Genomic DNA, 16,303 nt, shown 5'->3' with positions numbered 1-16,303 from the left:
AATAGTGACCTACAACTTTTATATACTCTCTGCTTGATAAAATAAAAAATTAGAATTTTTCTGCTTAACTTACCAGTGCTATTAGTATATCTTTTGATTCTTCACATATTCACTACACACAGAATTCTGTAATCTACCATATTTAGTAGAAAAAAATTTAATAGAATAAGTATTACTAAAAAGTTCTGTCAGTTTAATTGAATGTCATTTCAATTTAATGGCCTAAATATATGCAGTTTGATGAAGTTTGGTTAAAAACAACTGTATGCTTTTTAGTACAGAATTGTGATGAGTGCAGTGGTATCATATTGACTGTATATTAATACATGGTATCCTATTAGACTGTCAGCTGATTGTTTAGAATGTAAACGAATCTCTTGATGGAGCTAGTGAGTGATGGCTTAAATTCCAGTTAATCAATTGCTTCATCAGTCTCTTAATTCAGATCATATATCTCGGGAACACACAGTTCTTTAAGCAGTATTAAGAGAAATTAATGCTTTAAAGCTAATTTCCATCAATCTCTTATAAATGTCAATGTGTTTTTTCAGTTGTGTCGGAAGAAATAACATTATAGTTTAAATGTTTGAGATATATTGTAGTTTTTTCCTCCACTGGCTATTAAAATTCAACTTTACCTTACAGAGTGGTCAATGAAATTCTGTAGCCAGATATGTCTTCTCTGTATTACTGTTCATCTTGTCATCAGCTTAAAATTTTCATGCACACAGTCATTAAGTCATATAAATGATTTAAAAATTAAGTTGATGATAAATGATCTGGTATTACATATGCGAAGTCAATGTCTATTTTTCTTTTGTTGGTTGTAGTCTTGAATTCCATCTCTTTTAGAGCTGTTGGACTTGCGGGCCACAGTAGGCAAGCTGCTAATATTACACAGTAATTTATAAGTTTATGACAGACTCATGCTCGGTTTCACGATGACTCATCAATTAATTTATCAGCACTTGACACAGACTCTTCTATGTGACACATATACCAGTTGATCTTAATTTGATTGCCATTAAACCCATCCTTTCCTGACAACTCTTGTCAATTATACAAATAAAATCAAGTATTCATAAGTAGCCTGTAATAGGATATAGGCAGACAGATTTAATAATTCAGCTTTGCTGAGGCTTAACAGGCATTAGGTGTAGCTAATGTTTGCTTTTACAAAATAAATTATTGCCTGCAACTCTTTAATGACAAGTTGGACATAAGTTTGCTTTGATCAAGTTGCATAATATTTTTAGGAAAATTTACACCTTGTTTTTATTCAAGTCTTCGCTGTTTCATGACAACTACAATTATGTTAAATTATGTTTTTTCTAAGTATCTGAATGCTCTAAAGTTATTTAATGTGCAGTAAGCAATTTTATATGGAGGTGGATGTGTTATATATTTAATTTAAAAATTTTAGTCATAGTTTTGGAAAAATAAATAGCATATTTAATTTCTATTTAGTCGTATAAATAATTTATCAGCAGTTTTTTCAATTTTTAATTTCACGAATACACCTGTATGCTGGCATCATTGCAAAGGAAAAGTAATATTAAAGAAAATCTGTTTTTAAAACACCTTTATCAGGCACTGACATGAAAAAAATATGTTTAAATGTGAGAGGCAGCAGGGCATTGTGCCTAGAGAGGATTACATGGAGCCAGGAATACCTGGATTCAAGTCCTGCCTCTGCTATATTACCCTGGGCAAGTCACTTCAACCTCTTAGTGCCCTAGGCAACTCTTTAATATTCTAAGCTGCAGAAAAGGTGCTGACTTACATTTGTAGAAGGAGTTTCCTCTTCCTGAATTTCCCTATTCCAGGAAAATCACAGGTCTAATCCCTGTCTTTTGTTTAAAATTTTTTTTTAATGTGCATACCCTTTGACTCAGCAAAACCTCTTCTAGGACTGTATCCCAAAAAGATCACACAAATGGGAAAAGGACCTGTATATGCAAAAATATTTATAGCAGCTCTTTCTGTGGTGGCAAAGGATTGTTAATCAAGGGGATGCCCATCAATTGGGGAATGGCTGAACAAGTCATGGTATATGAATGTAATTTAATACTATTGTGCTATAAGAAATGACGAGCAGATAGACTTCATAATAACCTGGAAAGACTTACATAATCTGATCCTGTGTTGGGGGGGAAGACCCAGGAGAACATTATACATGATTACGGACACACGGTATCTGTGATGACCAACTTTGATAGACTTGGCTCTTCTCAGCAATACAAGGTTCTAAGACAACTCCAAAAGACTCATGATGAGAAAACTTTCAGCATCCAGAGAAAGAATTATGGAGTCTGAATGCAGATTGAGGCAAACTATTTGCTTTCTTTTTTTCCCTTTTTTGGTTTTTATTCTTCTTTCCCATGGTTCATTCCATTGCTTATAATTCTTCTTTACAAGTTGCCTATTGAATAAATTTAATATGAAGATATATGTAGAACCTATTTTGGATTACATGCCATCTTGGAGGGGGAGGCGGACAGCAGAGGAGAGGGAGGGGGAGAAAATTTGGAACTCAAAAACTTGTGGAATTGAGTGTTGTAAACTAAAAATAAAAAATAAATTAAAAAAAATTTAGCCTACAATTGTACTGCTTTTAACCTGTGAACTTCTTTGTTTAATATTTTGATAACATAATTGCATTCCTTTGTAATCCTATGTATTTTATTTCATGCATTTGAAAACGTCATTCTGAGTTATCCATAGCCTTCACCAGGTTGTCAGAAGGGTCCATGACATAAAAAACGTTGAGGACCCTTGGTCTACATTAACCTTTAGATAAACTGAGATGCATCTTTTTTTAAAGGTAAATCATTCTCTATATTTTAAGTCTTTTTGTTATGGATTATATTTGAATTATGTGCAGAACAGTGACTTCAGATGATGTTACAAATTCTTTTTATATGAACTCTGGATGAACTAGTTCACACATATTTTGTTAACTGAGTGTAGTTCTTAGTATCAAGTTGATGGTTATTTATAAGGAAGCAAAATAGCCTTATTTCATTACCAGAGCAACGTTTGTCCATCATAGACTCATTTTTCTACTGTAGTTTTCAGTTTGTAATGCTTTATTGCTAAGAGTTTAAGCATATAGATCCAATCTATAGATTTTAAAGACAGCCTGTAGTATTTCTCATGATTAGAAGTGCTTTAAAGATTTGAAAGGCTGATTGTCAAAGTATAGACTAATGGGATAATTTTTGATAATAGAAGAAAGTAAAGAGATTTCTCATGAGGAATTACAGTTTTAAATTGTCTCCAGCAATGTCAAATTGAGAAATAGAGACCATAATTTTAACATAAACACCTGCAGAGAAAATGAATTATTTATTAATTTTTAAAACTCAATAATAATTATAAAGAAAGCCAAAAAACAGTCTGTTCCCAAAGCTCTCCCAGCCTAATAGGAGAGACAGCGTGTAAACAGCTATATTCAGGCAAGTTAGTTACAGGATAAATTGGAGTTAACCAACAGAGAGAAGGCACTAGCATTAAATGAAGAGAATAGGATTTTAGCTAGGACTTGAAGGAAGCCAGAAGATGGAGCCAACAGGTTGAGATAAGTCCAGACATAAGGGACAGGGAAATACCCAGAACCAGAAGCTGCCGTATCCTTTATAAGGAATAGCCAAGAGGCCAGTGTCACTGGATCTCGAAATACTTCTAGAGAAGGAAAGTATCAAGAAAATTTGAAAGATTGGAGGGAGCCTGTTTATAAAGGGCTTTTATTGCCTAACAGGATTTTATATTTCATCCTGAAGGTAACAGAGCCACTAGAGTTTATTGACTGGAGTGGTAATACAATCAGATCTGTGCTTTAGGAAGGTGAGTGACTGACAGATGAATGGAGGATGGATTGTAGAGAAGAGAGACTGCAGGCAAGGAGACCAGTTATGAGTCTTGCAACAGTCCAATTATGAGGTGGTAAGGGCCTGCCTCAGGGTGGTGGCAGTGTCAAAGGAGAAAAGTAGGCATGTGAGAGTTGTTATGAAGGTAAAATTAACAGAATTTGTTAACATTTTGGATATGGGAGTTGAGAGAGGAGTTGATGATACCTGGGAAGATGGAGGTGACCTCATCAGTAATAGAGAAGTTAAGAAAAGGTGAAGCTTTACGAAGGAAAGATACAGTTCAGTTTTGGACATATTTAGGTTAGGATGTCTACTGGGTATACAGTGTGAAGTGTCCATAAGGCAGTTTGAGATGTAAGATTGGAGGTGAACAAAGAGGTTAAGGCTGGATAAATTTGAGTATCACCAGTGCTTGTAGTTGTGGCTCTCACTCAAGAGCTGTCTTAGTTCAGGTTAAATGTTAGGACATGAGGCATTCGTGAGTTATCGTACAGAGGAAGTTTGCTTTGTTCAAAAGAATACAGTGACATTTAGCTTCTCTGAACCTGATCATCTTTGATTCCATTTGGAAACACAGCCTGTCAGCACATCATCAGGGTATGGCAATTTGTGTGGTCTTAGGCAAATAAGTCAGAGAGGCCTGACTATGGGTGGCTGGGATTTTTTTTATGCCCCACTACCAGAAATCTGTCAGGGAAGCTTAGGCCAGTTGGGTTGTGTGGAGGGAAGAATTAGGCAAGTCAGGAAAGTAGGGACTCTTGAGTCAAGAAAATGCTAGTTCTGTCACACCAGTATAGAGATGATAATTGAATCCCTAGTCAAACAGTTAAGAGGACAATCAGGATAGTGCAGTGTCACAGAAACCTAGAGAGAAGAGAACGTTGAGGAAAAGAGGATAATCATGTATGTCAAAGGCTGCAGAGAGATCAAGGCCATTAGATACAAAAATCTTTGATAACTTTGGAGTAAGAGGTTTCAGTTTAATGATGAGTTCAGAACCTCGACTATTGAGTGTTAAGAAGAGATTGAGAGGAAAGGAAGTGGAGGCATTGATTGTGGATGGCCTTCTCAAGGAACTCAGCCATAAAAGGAAGAGGCATGGTACACTAACTATTGCAATGGATGAATCAGGTAAGGATTATTATGATTTTTTTTTCTAAGAATGAAAGAGAAATGGACTTGTTTATAGATGCAGACAGCAGACTAGGAGAGTTTGAAGATAAATGAGAGGGTACTTATGATAGAAGGAGTGATCTGCTTTGGAGACAAGATGGGAAGGGATCATTTATGCATATAGAGTTTAGCCCTTGCTAGGCGAAGCATCACCCCTTCATGTGAAATAGGAGCAGGAGGAAATGCTAGTGGAAGATAGAGGAGTAATGTGAGATGAGAAAGGATGAATTGGCAGACTGACTTGATTTTTTCATTGAAGTATTAGGCCAAATTCTTGGTCAAGCAAAGAGCTATATGAAATTTGAGGAAGGAGAAAAAGGTTTGGAAAAAATGGCTTTGGTGAATGAAATGGTGAATCAGGGAGACTTGTCTTTCTCTAGGGAAGGCCAGTTAATTTCTGTAAACCCAGGTTATGACTTGGAGTGAAGGCACTGGATGGTGGGAGTAATCCTGAGTCTTGACAGGCCAAAGTGATCAATACAGTAAAAGTGAGGCAAGGGACAGGAGAGAACAATATAGTTGAAGTGGTTACCCAAGAGGTCAAGATGAGAAAAGAGGGGGACTATGTAGCCATTGTAGGAGTGATGCCCTGGGAAAGAACTAACACTTCAAGGACCTGGCAAGTATAGTGAATATGAATAATATGGTTAGGAGTTACAAGGCAGGAAAGGTGAAGTGACAAGAGATTGTGATTAGAGGTAGTAGCTAAATGGTGCAATAGATAGAGTGCTGGACCTGAAATCAGGAAGACCTGAGTTCAAATGAAGCCTCAGACATTTAGCCTGGGTAAATCACTCAACCTCTGTCTTCCTCAGTCTCCTCATCTGTAAAATGGGGATAATAGTAGCACTTAACTCCCAGGGTTGTTGTGAGGAAAAAAGAGATAACATTTGTAAAGATCACTTTGCAAACCCTAGAGCGCTTATCCAATGTTATTGGCTACAAGAAAAGGGAATTTCAGAGTTCTTGAACTTGGACAGTTCGTATTTTTCAGTGATGGCTAGATCAACGGTATGGCTCTGTCTGTGAGTAGCTGAGGTGGGGTGGACATGTAAGTCATGGAAAATGAGTAAGTTGAGGACCTGGAAGGTAATGATGTTTGAGTGAATATCATTTTGTAAGTTGAAGTTCCCTTATATAGGGGTAAGAGTTGGGGAGGAAAGATTGTGAGCCAGGCACTGAAGTTAGTGAAGAAAGAAGAAGATTATCCTAGAACCCAGTGGACCTCAAGGCATTAGAATGATTGGTTTAAAGGGGAAAGCAAGCAGTGGGGATATGGCAGATGGGTTTTAAATAATGATAGCCAGAGATTCAGAATCATTGGGATGAGTACGATACAACTTGATGGGAGTTCTGTATTTATGGGAGAATGACTTCATGTGGCTATCAGCGTCACTAGATGTTTTCCCTCTGAATAGAATCTTCTTAGGGCAGGGGTAGGGAACCTTTTTATGTTGGAAGGCCGTGTTATTATTTAGCTGTATTCAAATAAGGCCACATTCAAGAAACTTCAATTAAATATACTTAAAAAGTACATTATTGTGAAAATCTAACTGCTATGTACTTAATAATTTCAGAAAACAAAAACTGTTAATTTTAAATTTAATTTTAAAGTTAACTAACCCATTAATAATGTTGTTGTGTCTGCTTTTTGCTGGAAGGCATTTGAATATTTGTTTGCAGCATGGAGGTCCCCAGTTTCAGTTGATCCTCTAGATGGATATAAGTCATTTGTGACCTTAAGGGCATCTTGATTTGGGTTAGATAGGAGAATGTAGATTTGCAGCAATAAGTGGTTGAAAAGCAAGAAAGCATTCTTGGGCATGTTGCTGAAGGCATGGGTATTCCATTGCATTTTTACATATTTCAATTGGATCTTTCTTAGCATCAGACAATGACATTAAAAATGTCAGCTACTTAGAGCTTAATCAATTTCATTCGTAGTTCTTTAGGTGCCTTGGTGATAGGTGAGGCTGAAATGTTAATTTGAGTGTGATGTCATGATTTTCAAAGTCAGTGAACCTTTCACTGTATTCTCCAATTAATATATCTATAATAGCTGCGCATTCTTCCAAAGATTCGCAGATATCATCCTGCTTATCAATGATCTTTGGTAACTGGGGAAAATGTTCATCTGAAATTTCCTTTTGAAGAAGTGTTTTGAGAAAAGATTTTTTCAAAATGCTTGGATTTTTTTCCACATGTCATATATAAACTTAGTTTTACCTTGCAAAGAAATATTCAAGTTGTTTTGATTTAACATGATATCACACAGAAATGCAGCCTTCCTATAGAAATCTTACAATAATTCACATTGCTGATTCTTTTCTTCATAAAATTTATCTGTTCTCGCAGAGATAAAATTTTGGCTGACACCTGTCCCTGTGACAGCCAACACATTTTAGAAGGATAATGGCAAATCCACATTGAATATGTCATCGTTCAACTTTAGCATATTACAAAACTGATGATGTGTTGCATTTGCAAATTCAGTCCAACTTCACGACACTTACCTTGAAAATTGTTGAGGATATCTATTCCCTGTGTTTCCTCTCTTGAGTGACCAAAGCAAGTAACTCTTTGTAGCAAAGAAAATCTTCTGTTATGATCCGACTGTACCAAGTCAGGTGCATGTCATGGAGCTGATTCATCCAAAGCAATTGAATAATATATATTTTAATTTTTAAATATTGCATGAAGTTGTTCTGTTAAGTTGAAGGCTATTTCATGGGCTGATCAATTATGGTTCTCCATGAGAGAGGTACTTATTTGTACTTTGAAACGTTATTGGGGTCTAAGCATTCTACAACTTCAACAATGCATTTTTTCACAATTTCTACATCACTGAATGACTTCCCTTTTTCCCCGAGTACATAAGCTACTTTATATATTGTTTCAGTGGCATTATTTCCAGATCTTGCTGCTGCTTGAAAGAATTGTCTTTGCTTTTGCTTTTGATCTTTTAATTTCTGCAGTACTGCCTTTCGTGCCTCTCCCTGTAATTTAAAATATTTGTGGTCCTTATGAGGGTTATAATGCTGATGAGCATTGAATTTCTTTAATGTTGATATTGCAGTATCACAAAGCAAACAAATTATCTTCTCTTTAGCAGAAACAAGATAATATTGCAATTCCCAATCCTCATTAAAAAAAAAAATCTGTTTTCTTCCTTCATCATTCTCTTGGTCTTCTTTGACGTGATGAGCTGTTAAGCAGACAGAATTTAAAAATACTATTGAGCTGTGCAACTATTCACAAATTCCACCTCAAACAGAAACACTGTTGTGAAAAGCTGATAACAGCGTACTTGACCCCCATAACTCTTGCCAACCAGTCTTGTGCAGTAGTCATGCCAGTCAGGTAGGGAAAGTTACAACAAAATAATGACTGTAGCAGCTGTCAATTTAGCCCTTATGGCTTACTAATATTCTAATTGTGCCAGTCAGTCTGGGAGGATTATTTTTTTTTAATTTAAATTTATTTATTTAACATATTTAGTTTTCAGCATTGATTTTCACAAGAGTTTGAATGACAAATTTTCTCCCCATTTCTACCCTCCCCCCCACTCCAATATGGCATATATTCTGGTTGCCCTGTTCCCCAGTCAGCCCTCCCCTCTATCACCCCCCTCCCCTCTCATCCCCTTTTCCCTTCCTTTCTTGTAGGGCAAGATTAATTTCTATGCCCCATTGCCTGCATATCTTATTTTCTAGTTGCATGCAAAAAACTTTTTTTTTTTTGTTTTTGAACATCTGTTTTTAAAACTTTGAGTTCCAAATTCTCTCCCCTCTTCCCTTCTCACCCACCCTCCCTAAGAAGTCAAGCAATTCAACATAGGCCATATGTGTATCATTATGTATAACCCTTCCACAATACTCATGTTCTGAAAGACTAACTATATTTTGCTCCTTCCCAACCCATCTCACTTTATTGAATTTTCTCCCTTGACCCTGTCCCCTTTCCAAAGTGTTTGTTTTGGATTACCTCCACCCCCCGCCCCCCCCCATGAGAGCAAAGTTCACTCATTCCCCCCTGCCCTGCCCTCTCCCCTCCTCCCACAGAACTGCTTCCTCTTGCCACCTTTATGCCAGATAATCCACCCCATTTTATCACTCCCTATCTCCCTCTCTCAGTATGTTGCTCTCTCATCCCTTAATTTAATTTTATTTCTTTTAGATATCTTCCCTTCATCTTCAACTCACCCTGTGTCTGCTCTCTCTCTGTGTTATATATATATATATATATATATATATATATATATATATATATATATATATATATATATATATATGTATATATATATATATATATGCATGCACACATATACATATACACACACAGATATATACATACATACACATTCACTTATATATATACATAAACATATATATGTATGTGTGTGTATGTGTGTGTATATATATATATATATATACACATATATATATATGCACATTCCCTTCAGGTACCCTAATACTGAGGTCTCATGAATCATACATGTCATCTTTCCATGTAGGAATGTAAACAAAACAGTTCAACTTTTGTAAGTCCCTTGCAATTTCTGTTTCTTGATTACCTTTTCATGCTTCTCTTGATTCTTGTGTTTGAAAGTCAAATTTTCTATTCAGTTCTGGTCTTTTCACTGAGAAAGCTTGAACGTCCTCTATTTTATTGAAAGTCCATATTTGGCCTTGGAGCATGATACTCAGTTTTGCTGGGTAGGTGATTCTAGGTTTTAATCCTAGCTCCATTGACCTCTGGAATATCGCATTCCAAGCCCTTCGATCTCTTAATGTAGAAGCTGCCAGATCTTGGGTTATTCTGATTGTGTTTCTACAATACTCAAATTGTTTCTTTCTGGCTGCTTGCAGTATTTTCTCCTTGATCTGGGAACTCTGGAATTTGGCGACAATATTCCTAGGAGATTTCTTTTTGGGATCTATTTGAGGAGGCGATTGATGGATTCTTTCAATTTCTATTTTGCCCTGTGGCTCTTGAATATCAGGGTAGTTCTCCTTGATAATTTCTTGAAAGATGATATCTAGGCTCTTTTTTTGATCATGGCTTTCAGGTAGTCCAATAATTTTTAAATTATCTCTCCTGGATCTGTTTTCCAGGTCAGCGGTTTTTCCAAGGAGATATTTCACATTGTCTTCCATTTTTTCATTCCTTTGGTTCTGTTTTATAATACCTTGATTTCTCATAAAGTCACTAGCTTCCACTTGCTCCAACCTAATTTTTAAGGTAGTATTTTCTTCAGTGGTCTTTTGGACCTCCTTTTCCATTTGGCTAATTCTGCCTTTCAAGGCATTCTTCTCCTCATTGGCTTTTTGGAGCTCTTTTGCCATTTGAGTTAATCTATTTTTTAAGGTGTTGTTTTCTTCAGTGTATTTTTCAGTATTTTTTTGGGTCTCCTTTAGCAACTCATTGACTTGTTTTTCATGGTTTTCTTGCATCCTTCTCATTTCTCTTCCCAATTTTTCCTCTACTTCTCTAACTTGCTTTTCCAAATCCTTTTTGAGCTCTTCCATGGCCTGGGATCAGTTCATGTTTTTCTTGGAGGCTTTTGTTGTAGGCTCTATGAGTTAGTTGTCTTCTTTAGGCTGTATGTTTTGGTCTTCTTTGTCACCAAAGAAGGCATCCAAAGTCTGAGACTGAATCTGGGTTTGTTTTTGCTGCCTGGCCATATTCCCAACCAACTAACTTGACCCTTGAGTTTTTCAGCGGGGTATGACTGCTTGTAGACTACAGAGTTCTATGTTCCACGTTTGGGGGGGAGGTGCCAGCTCTGTCACACCCGCACTACTCCTTCCCCAAGAACCTACTCCTTCCCCAAGAACCCGCAACCCAGACCGGGATTAGATCTTCAGCAGGCTGTGCACTCTTGCTCTGATCCCCCACTTAATCCCTCCCACCAGGTGGGCCTGAGGCCAGAAGCCACAGCAGCTGTAGCTGCCCCTGGGGCTGGTAGCCGAACCAGGAACTCTTTCCACTCTTGCAGCTTTTCCCACTAACCTTCTCCACAGTCTTTGTTGTTTGTGGGTTGAGAAGCCTGGTAACTGTCACAGCTCACTGATTCAGGGCGCTACGGCCCCCTCCGCCCGGCTTCTGGTCTGGTTGGTCCACGCCGCTCAGGCTGGGTTCTGCTCCACTCCGTTCCCAGCTCCCAGGTCCATGTGGGATACACCTCACCCAGAGACCATCCAGGCTGTCCTGGGCTGGAGCCCTGCTTCCCTCTGCTGTTTTGTGGGTTCTGCAGTTCTAGAATTGGTTCAGAGCCATTTTTTATAGGTTTTTGGAGGGACTCCGTACGGAGCTCACGCTAGTCCCTGCTTTCTAGCCGCCATCTTGGCTGCACCCCCTCTGGGAGGATTATTTTGTTGAAACTTATTTTATTCTTTGTTATTTTAAGTATATTCATTTTAAAAATAAAATAAAAATACCAAAGATGAACAAAAGTATATTAATAAAAATAAAAGGATTTATTCTATAAAATTTTGATTCAGTCAAAAGGCTACACTTAAGGACCTAGGAAGCCACACGTGGCCTTAAGTCTGCAGGTTCTCCAAGCCTGTCTTAGGGTACTTGAAACTTCTTGGGAGATTATCAGTGAAGAGAGCTAATGAGATGATGAAGTTTGTGGTTATTTTATCTTCTTTCCCTGAATGCTGGCTAGATCAGGAGATAGGTGGCAGAAGCAGGATGAAATGTTGTCTGTCTCCATAGAGGCAAGAAGGGCCTTGTGAGAAGAAGGGGGCTATCCAGAAGACTAGCATGCAGTGCAATGGTTTCTTTTCATGCACTCTAAATTCCAGCCAAACTGCCCTGCTAGAGCTGTTTGTTCCTTCACCTTAGTAGAGCACTTCTTGCCTCACTGCTTGTGGACAACTTGTCCCCCATGCCTGAATCTCTGGCTTCCTTTATGGTTCAACCCAGGTGTCACTGCCTTCATGAAGCGTTTCCCTTATGTGCTATGCCCCGCCCCACCTTTTGTTTTTAGTGCTTTTTCCCTACTGAAATTACTTAGTGCTTGTCTATGCATATTATATTCCCCCAGTAGAATGTAAACTCCTTGACATTGGGGACTATATGGGGTTTTTCTTTGTATTCTCAACATTTATTATAGTGCTTTATAGATGGTAGGCAATTAATAAGTGTTGACTTGAATTGACTGCTATGTATAAATCACTATGCTATGATCCGGAGTTACAGAGATGAAAAAGCAGTATTTATACAAATCAGCGTCATATAAGGTGTGTTGTGAGCAATCCAAACAAAATGCTCAGGAAAATTTAGGAGGAAGAAAACATCTTTAGCTAGGGGATTTTAGTCTGGGAATGATGATAATAAGTTACATTTACATAATGCTTTAAGGTTTATAGTGTACTTTACATATACGAATTGGTTCTGACAACTACTCTTTTAGGTAGATACCACCCGTATTGTGAGAATGCAGTACATTAGAGAGGTTGTGACCTCATGCTCCTGCAGTTTTGCAGCTAGTAAATGTTGGAGGCAGGACTTGATCCTGGGTTCTTCATGACTGGCTGATCTATGCCACTGTGCACCATTTGGTTTTCAGTGTGGGTGGGGGATTGTCTCATGCAAGATTTTTCCTTGTCACCTTTTTTTATCCCCCATTACCTGGCAAGACATGCAAATTTTTTTTTTTTTTGTCTTTTTTTCTGAATTTTTCGTTGGTCACAGTGCAGTTTTCTGTTAATTCTGCTGTAGCAATGATACCTTAACAGAAATCTCCCTTAAAGGTTTTTCTTCCTCTTTTCTCTCTTTCTTCCGATTCTGTATTGGCTTCCAGAAAGGTATTGTTTTTTTTCACTGTCTTTATTTACTTATTTTATTAAATAAGTGAATCTCTGTAGACAACTTCCCCCTCCCCCTGCCCAACCAATGCAAAAAAAAAAAATCATCCTTCTAATGACTGATAGGAATATGACTAGGGTTAAACTTCTATCAAGGAAAAGAAAGCTATAAAATTTGAATTGAAATTAGATGTAATGAATAATCAGTGACATTTTTAATACTCTAGACATACCCTTAATAGGTCTTTTTGTAAGAATTTCTACCCATCTCCATATATCTAAGTTGTCATTCTCATCTGATAGAAAAAATAGCTTTTAAGATAGCTAATGTATCTATTTTATTTAGTTTTAGTGTTTTTATTGATATTTGAAAATATTTATTATGTTAATTCATAGCTTGAGTATTTCACCTACATTATGGATTAAATAGGGTTTTGTGTGCTTCCCTGGTAATCTAGATCTCATTTATAGCATTGTTTCTGTGGGATTTTTTTTTGCATAATTAATTTACAATTTTAGAGACTTTACTTATTTGGTAGTTGCTGGATACTGCTTTCATACTTAATGAATGTGGTTCATTCTTGTAAACAGTTGTGAATTATACAATTTCCTATTTACTTATTTTGTATCCATCTGTAATTATTATTTATCAATCCTATATTCTTATGCCCTGATAATACATTTTTAAAAACTAATATTGCACAGAACATTTGAAATTATGATTTCAATACTGACAAAGAATTATTTCAAAATAAGGGGAAATGTTGTATTTACTGTTTCAGTTTTGGTGCAGTGATTACTATTTAATGCTGACTTAGCACAAAGCAGTCTCTTTTTCTGGATAAAAGGGAAAAGGCTATGAGATAAGTTATCGATGAAATTAACTGCTGTAGTGGAGAGGAAATGCAGGTGGCCAATACATGTCATAGTGTGAGCTCTATTAAATGAATATATGTGCAGTCAGCCATTCACAAGAGCCACACTGGTCTTGAACTGCATTGATCTGTAGTATAATTCTAAATGAAATTGATGGATGAAAGCAAACATTGACAGGAAAGGTAAAGAGAACCATGAAATGTCTTGTATAAGAAAAGTATGATTGAACGTAGCCTGTTAATCTGTGCCAGAGATTGAAACATATACTTTAGTGTGATACTTACTATTCATCAAATTTTTTAGGGTATTTCTCTCTTTATTCTGAGGATTCAAAGATCAAATGTTTGAGTATAAACAAAAAAAAATTTTGTAACATTTTATTTTTGTTTCAGAGATTTTAAGAGTTTTATGTTTTCATATACGATTATGACAGTTTTCAGAAGCTCAGAAATAACATTTGGTTTATATTGTTTAGAAATACAGTTACTGAGCAGACAGTAGTTTGTTTTGGGAATTGTAGTGTGTGAAAGTGCTACCTTTGGATCGGTTGTATGTCAGGATCTTATCTCTTCTGCATGTTTTTCTAAGCACTTAACCTACTGAGCTGCTGAATGTAAAGATACTAATGAATGAATCATCGTTGGATGTTATTTATATCAGGGTCCATTCATACTTTGTGATACCAAAATCTTCTGGACCTGAGCACCTAAGCAACCTATTTTTTTCTGGCCACATTGTCAATGTGTGTCCTGTAATTCTGTAACTTATTATTTTGTATTATCTCATTAGCACCCTTTTGCTAAATTGTCTTTGTTAGATGTCTGAAACTATACAAAGAAAATCTCTTTGCCAATGAATATATTTCTTTTGTAGTAACTAATGCTGTCTTCCCTGCCCCCCCTGTCCCCGACCCCTGGGATTGTCAGACAACTTTATTAGCTCCTAATGAAACAACTGACATTTAGAGGAAGACTAAAATTTAGGATTTGGGAGTTCATTTCTATATTTGTACAGTTTTTGATACATACTGTTCATGTAAAATAAAAGTTAGGATTTTTAAAAATTTGGCCATGTAGTGATAATATTTTGAGATATTGGGATTACTTAAATTTAGTTATAATTTCACATTTTGTTGCTTAACACCCTGGTTACTTATTCTTTATAGATTTTGGTAAAGGGACACTTTGAAGGAATTCATTTTTTAAAATGAGAATATTTTTCTTTTCTAGATTAATTTGGAATAGGTAATAAGAAAATTTTCGTAGAAGAGATAGAATTTCAGGTATAGGAAGTTTAGATTCAGATATAATGTCAGTATACAAATTTCTTTTCCTATGTGGGCATTTATTTGGATACATTTTAAATTTTTGTAGGTTTCTTAATATCTTGTTTAAGAATTTCAATATTTAAGAGTGTTAATGTGGTAACTGTGCAGTTTAAAGGGTATGGCATTTTTGAACTTGAAAGAATCTGTATTTATAAAGCAGTCAGTGGTAAATCTGTTGTTTCTGTTGGAAAAATTAAGCAAAGAATGTGCAATGTGAATGTTGGATAAGTATAGTGTTCTTTATTTGTGAATATACATTTATATTGCCATTGTAAACACTATGAACTCATTTTCAACAATGACCTTTCTAAAATAGATAGCAGTTTTCTTGTAAATTAATATTTTTTGAAAAATCAAAGTGAATAAACAAAATGGATAGTAAATTTTACCCAAAAAGCAGTGTAATTTTTATATCATGCTAACTGTTTAATCTTTATGTTCAAACAAAATGACAATTTTTTCCTTCCATGTAAGTGATTTACATATGCATAATGTTTTTAATGTTTTTTAACTTTGTAATTCTAAGTAGAAGTATGTACACATGGAATTTATCTTCTATAAGACTTGAGTTCTCTAGTGTGGTAAATTTTTTTCTTTAATTTTAAGGTTCATGTTTCATTAGAACTGATCAGCTAGATGGTGAAACAGACTGGAAACTAAAAGTTGCAGTGAGTTGCACACAGAGATTGCCAGCTTTGGGGGTAAGCACCATAGTTATTAAAGATAATTTCATAGTGTAATGTAATTCATGTGGTAAATGTTGATATATACTTGCATATCAAGTATTAAGACATATTTAAATAACTTGTTTCCCTAATTTGGTAACATTTGGAATAAAGTTAGTGTATTATTTGCATTCCTGTGTAAACATTGGTTTAAAGCAACACAGATTCTTTCTGCATATTGTTATTATCATTTTTTTTCTGTATCAAAGTTCTTGATTTGGGATTTCTCTTGTGAGTATCACTTAATTATTAATATAGTGCTATTCCACTACAAATATCAATTTTCCTCATTTATGGCCATTTAAAAAAATCTTGTTTAATTCTTCCAGTTCAATTTAGTGTTTCCCTTTCCAATTCTTTCCTGTCTCATTGTTCATATGGTTTTTTTTTTGTCTCCCAATCTTCTTTTGGGAGGAGCGTCAGTTTTCACAAAGGGTATTTTTTCACAGGGGATAATAATCACTTGAACTATCCTATCATTCCTACCAAATTGTACAGGTTTTTCACCCAAAT

The 16,303-nt window shown here is 35.9% G+C and overlaps 1 protein-coding gene across 2 annotated transcripts in view; it reads left to right on the top strand.

The window, feature by feature from the left end:
* ATP9B (ATPase phospholipid transporting 9B (putative)) overlaps positions 1–16,303 on the top strand; it is a 527,294-nt gene that overhangs the window by 183,836 nt on the left and 327,155 nt on the right. For both annotated transcript variants that reach the window (XM_036766185.1, XM_036766193.1), the window contains exon 8: positions 15,672–15,766. In XM_036766185.1, the coding sequence (XP_036622080.1) occupies positions 15,672–15,766 (95 nt within the window). The remainder of the gene's footprint in view (positions 1–15,671; positions 15,767–16,303) is intronic.

This window comes from Trichosurus vulpecula, chromosome 1 (genome assembly GCF_011100635.1).
Source record: "Trichosurus vulpecula isolate mTriVul1 chromosome 1, mTriVul1.pri, whole genome shotgun sequence".
Classification (NCBI taxonomy): Eukaryota; Metazoa; Chordata; class Mammalia; order Diprotodontia; family Phalangeridae; genus Trichosurus; species Trichosurus vulpecula.
The sequence above is the reverse complement of the archived record's forward strand: the minus strand, read 5'-3'. Positions and strand labels throughout refer to the sequence as shown.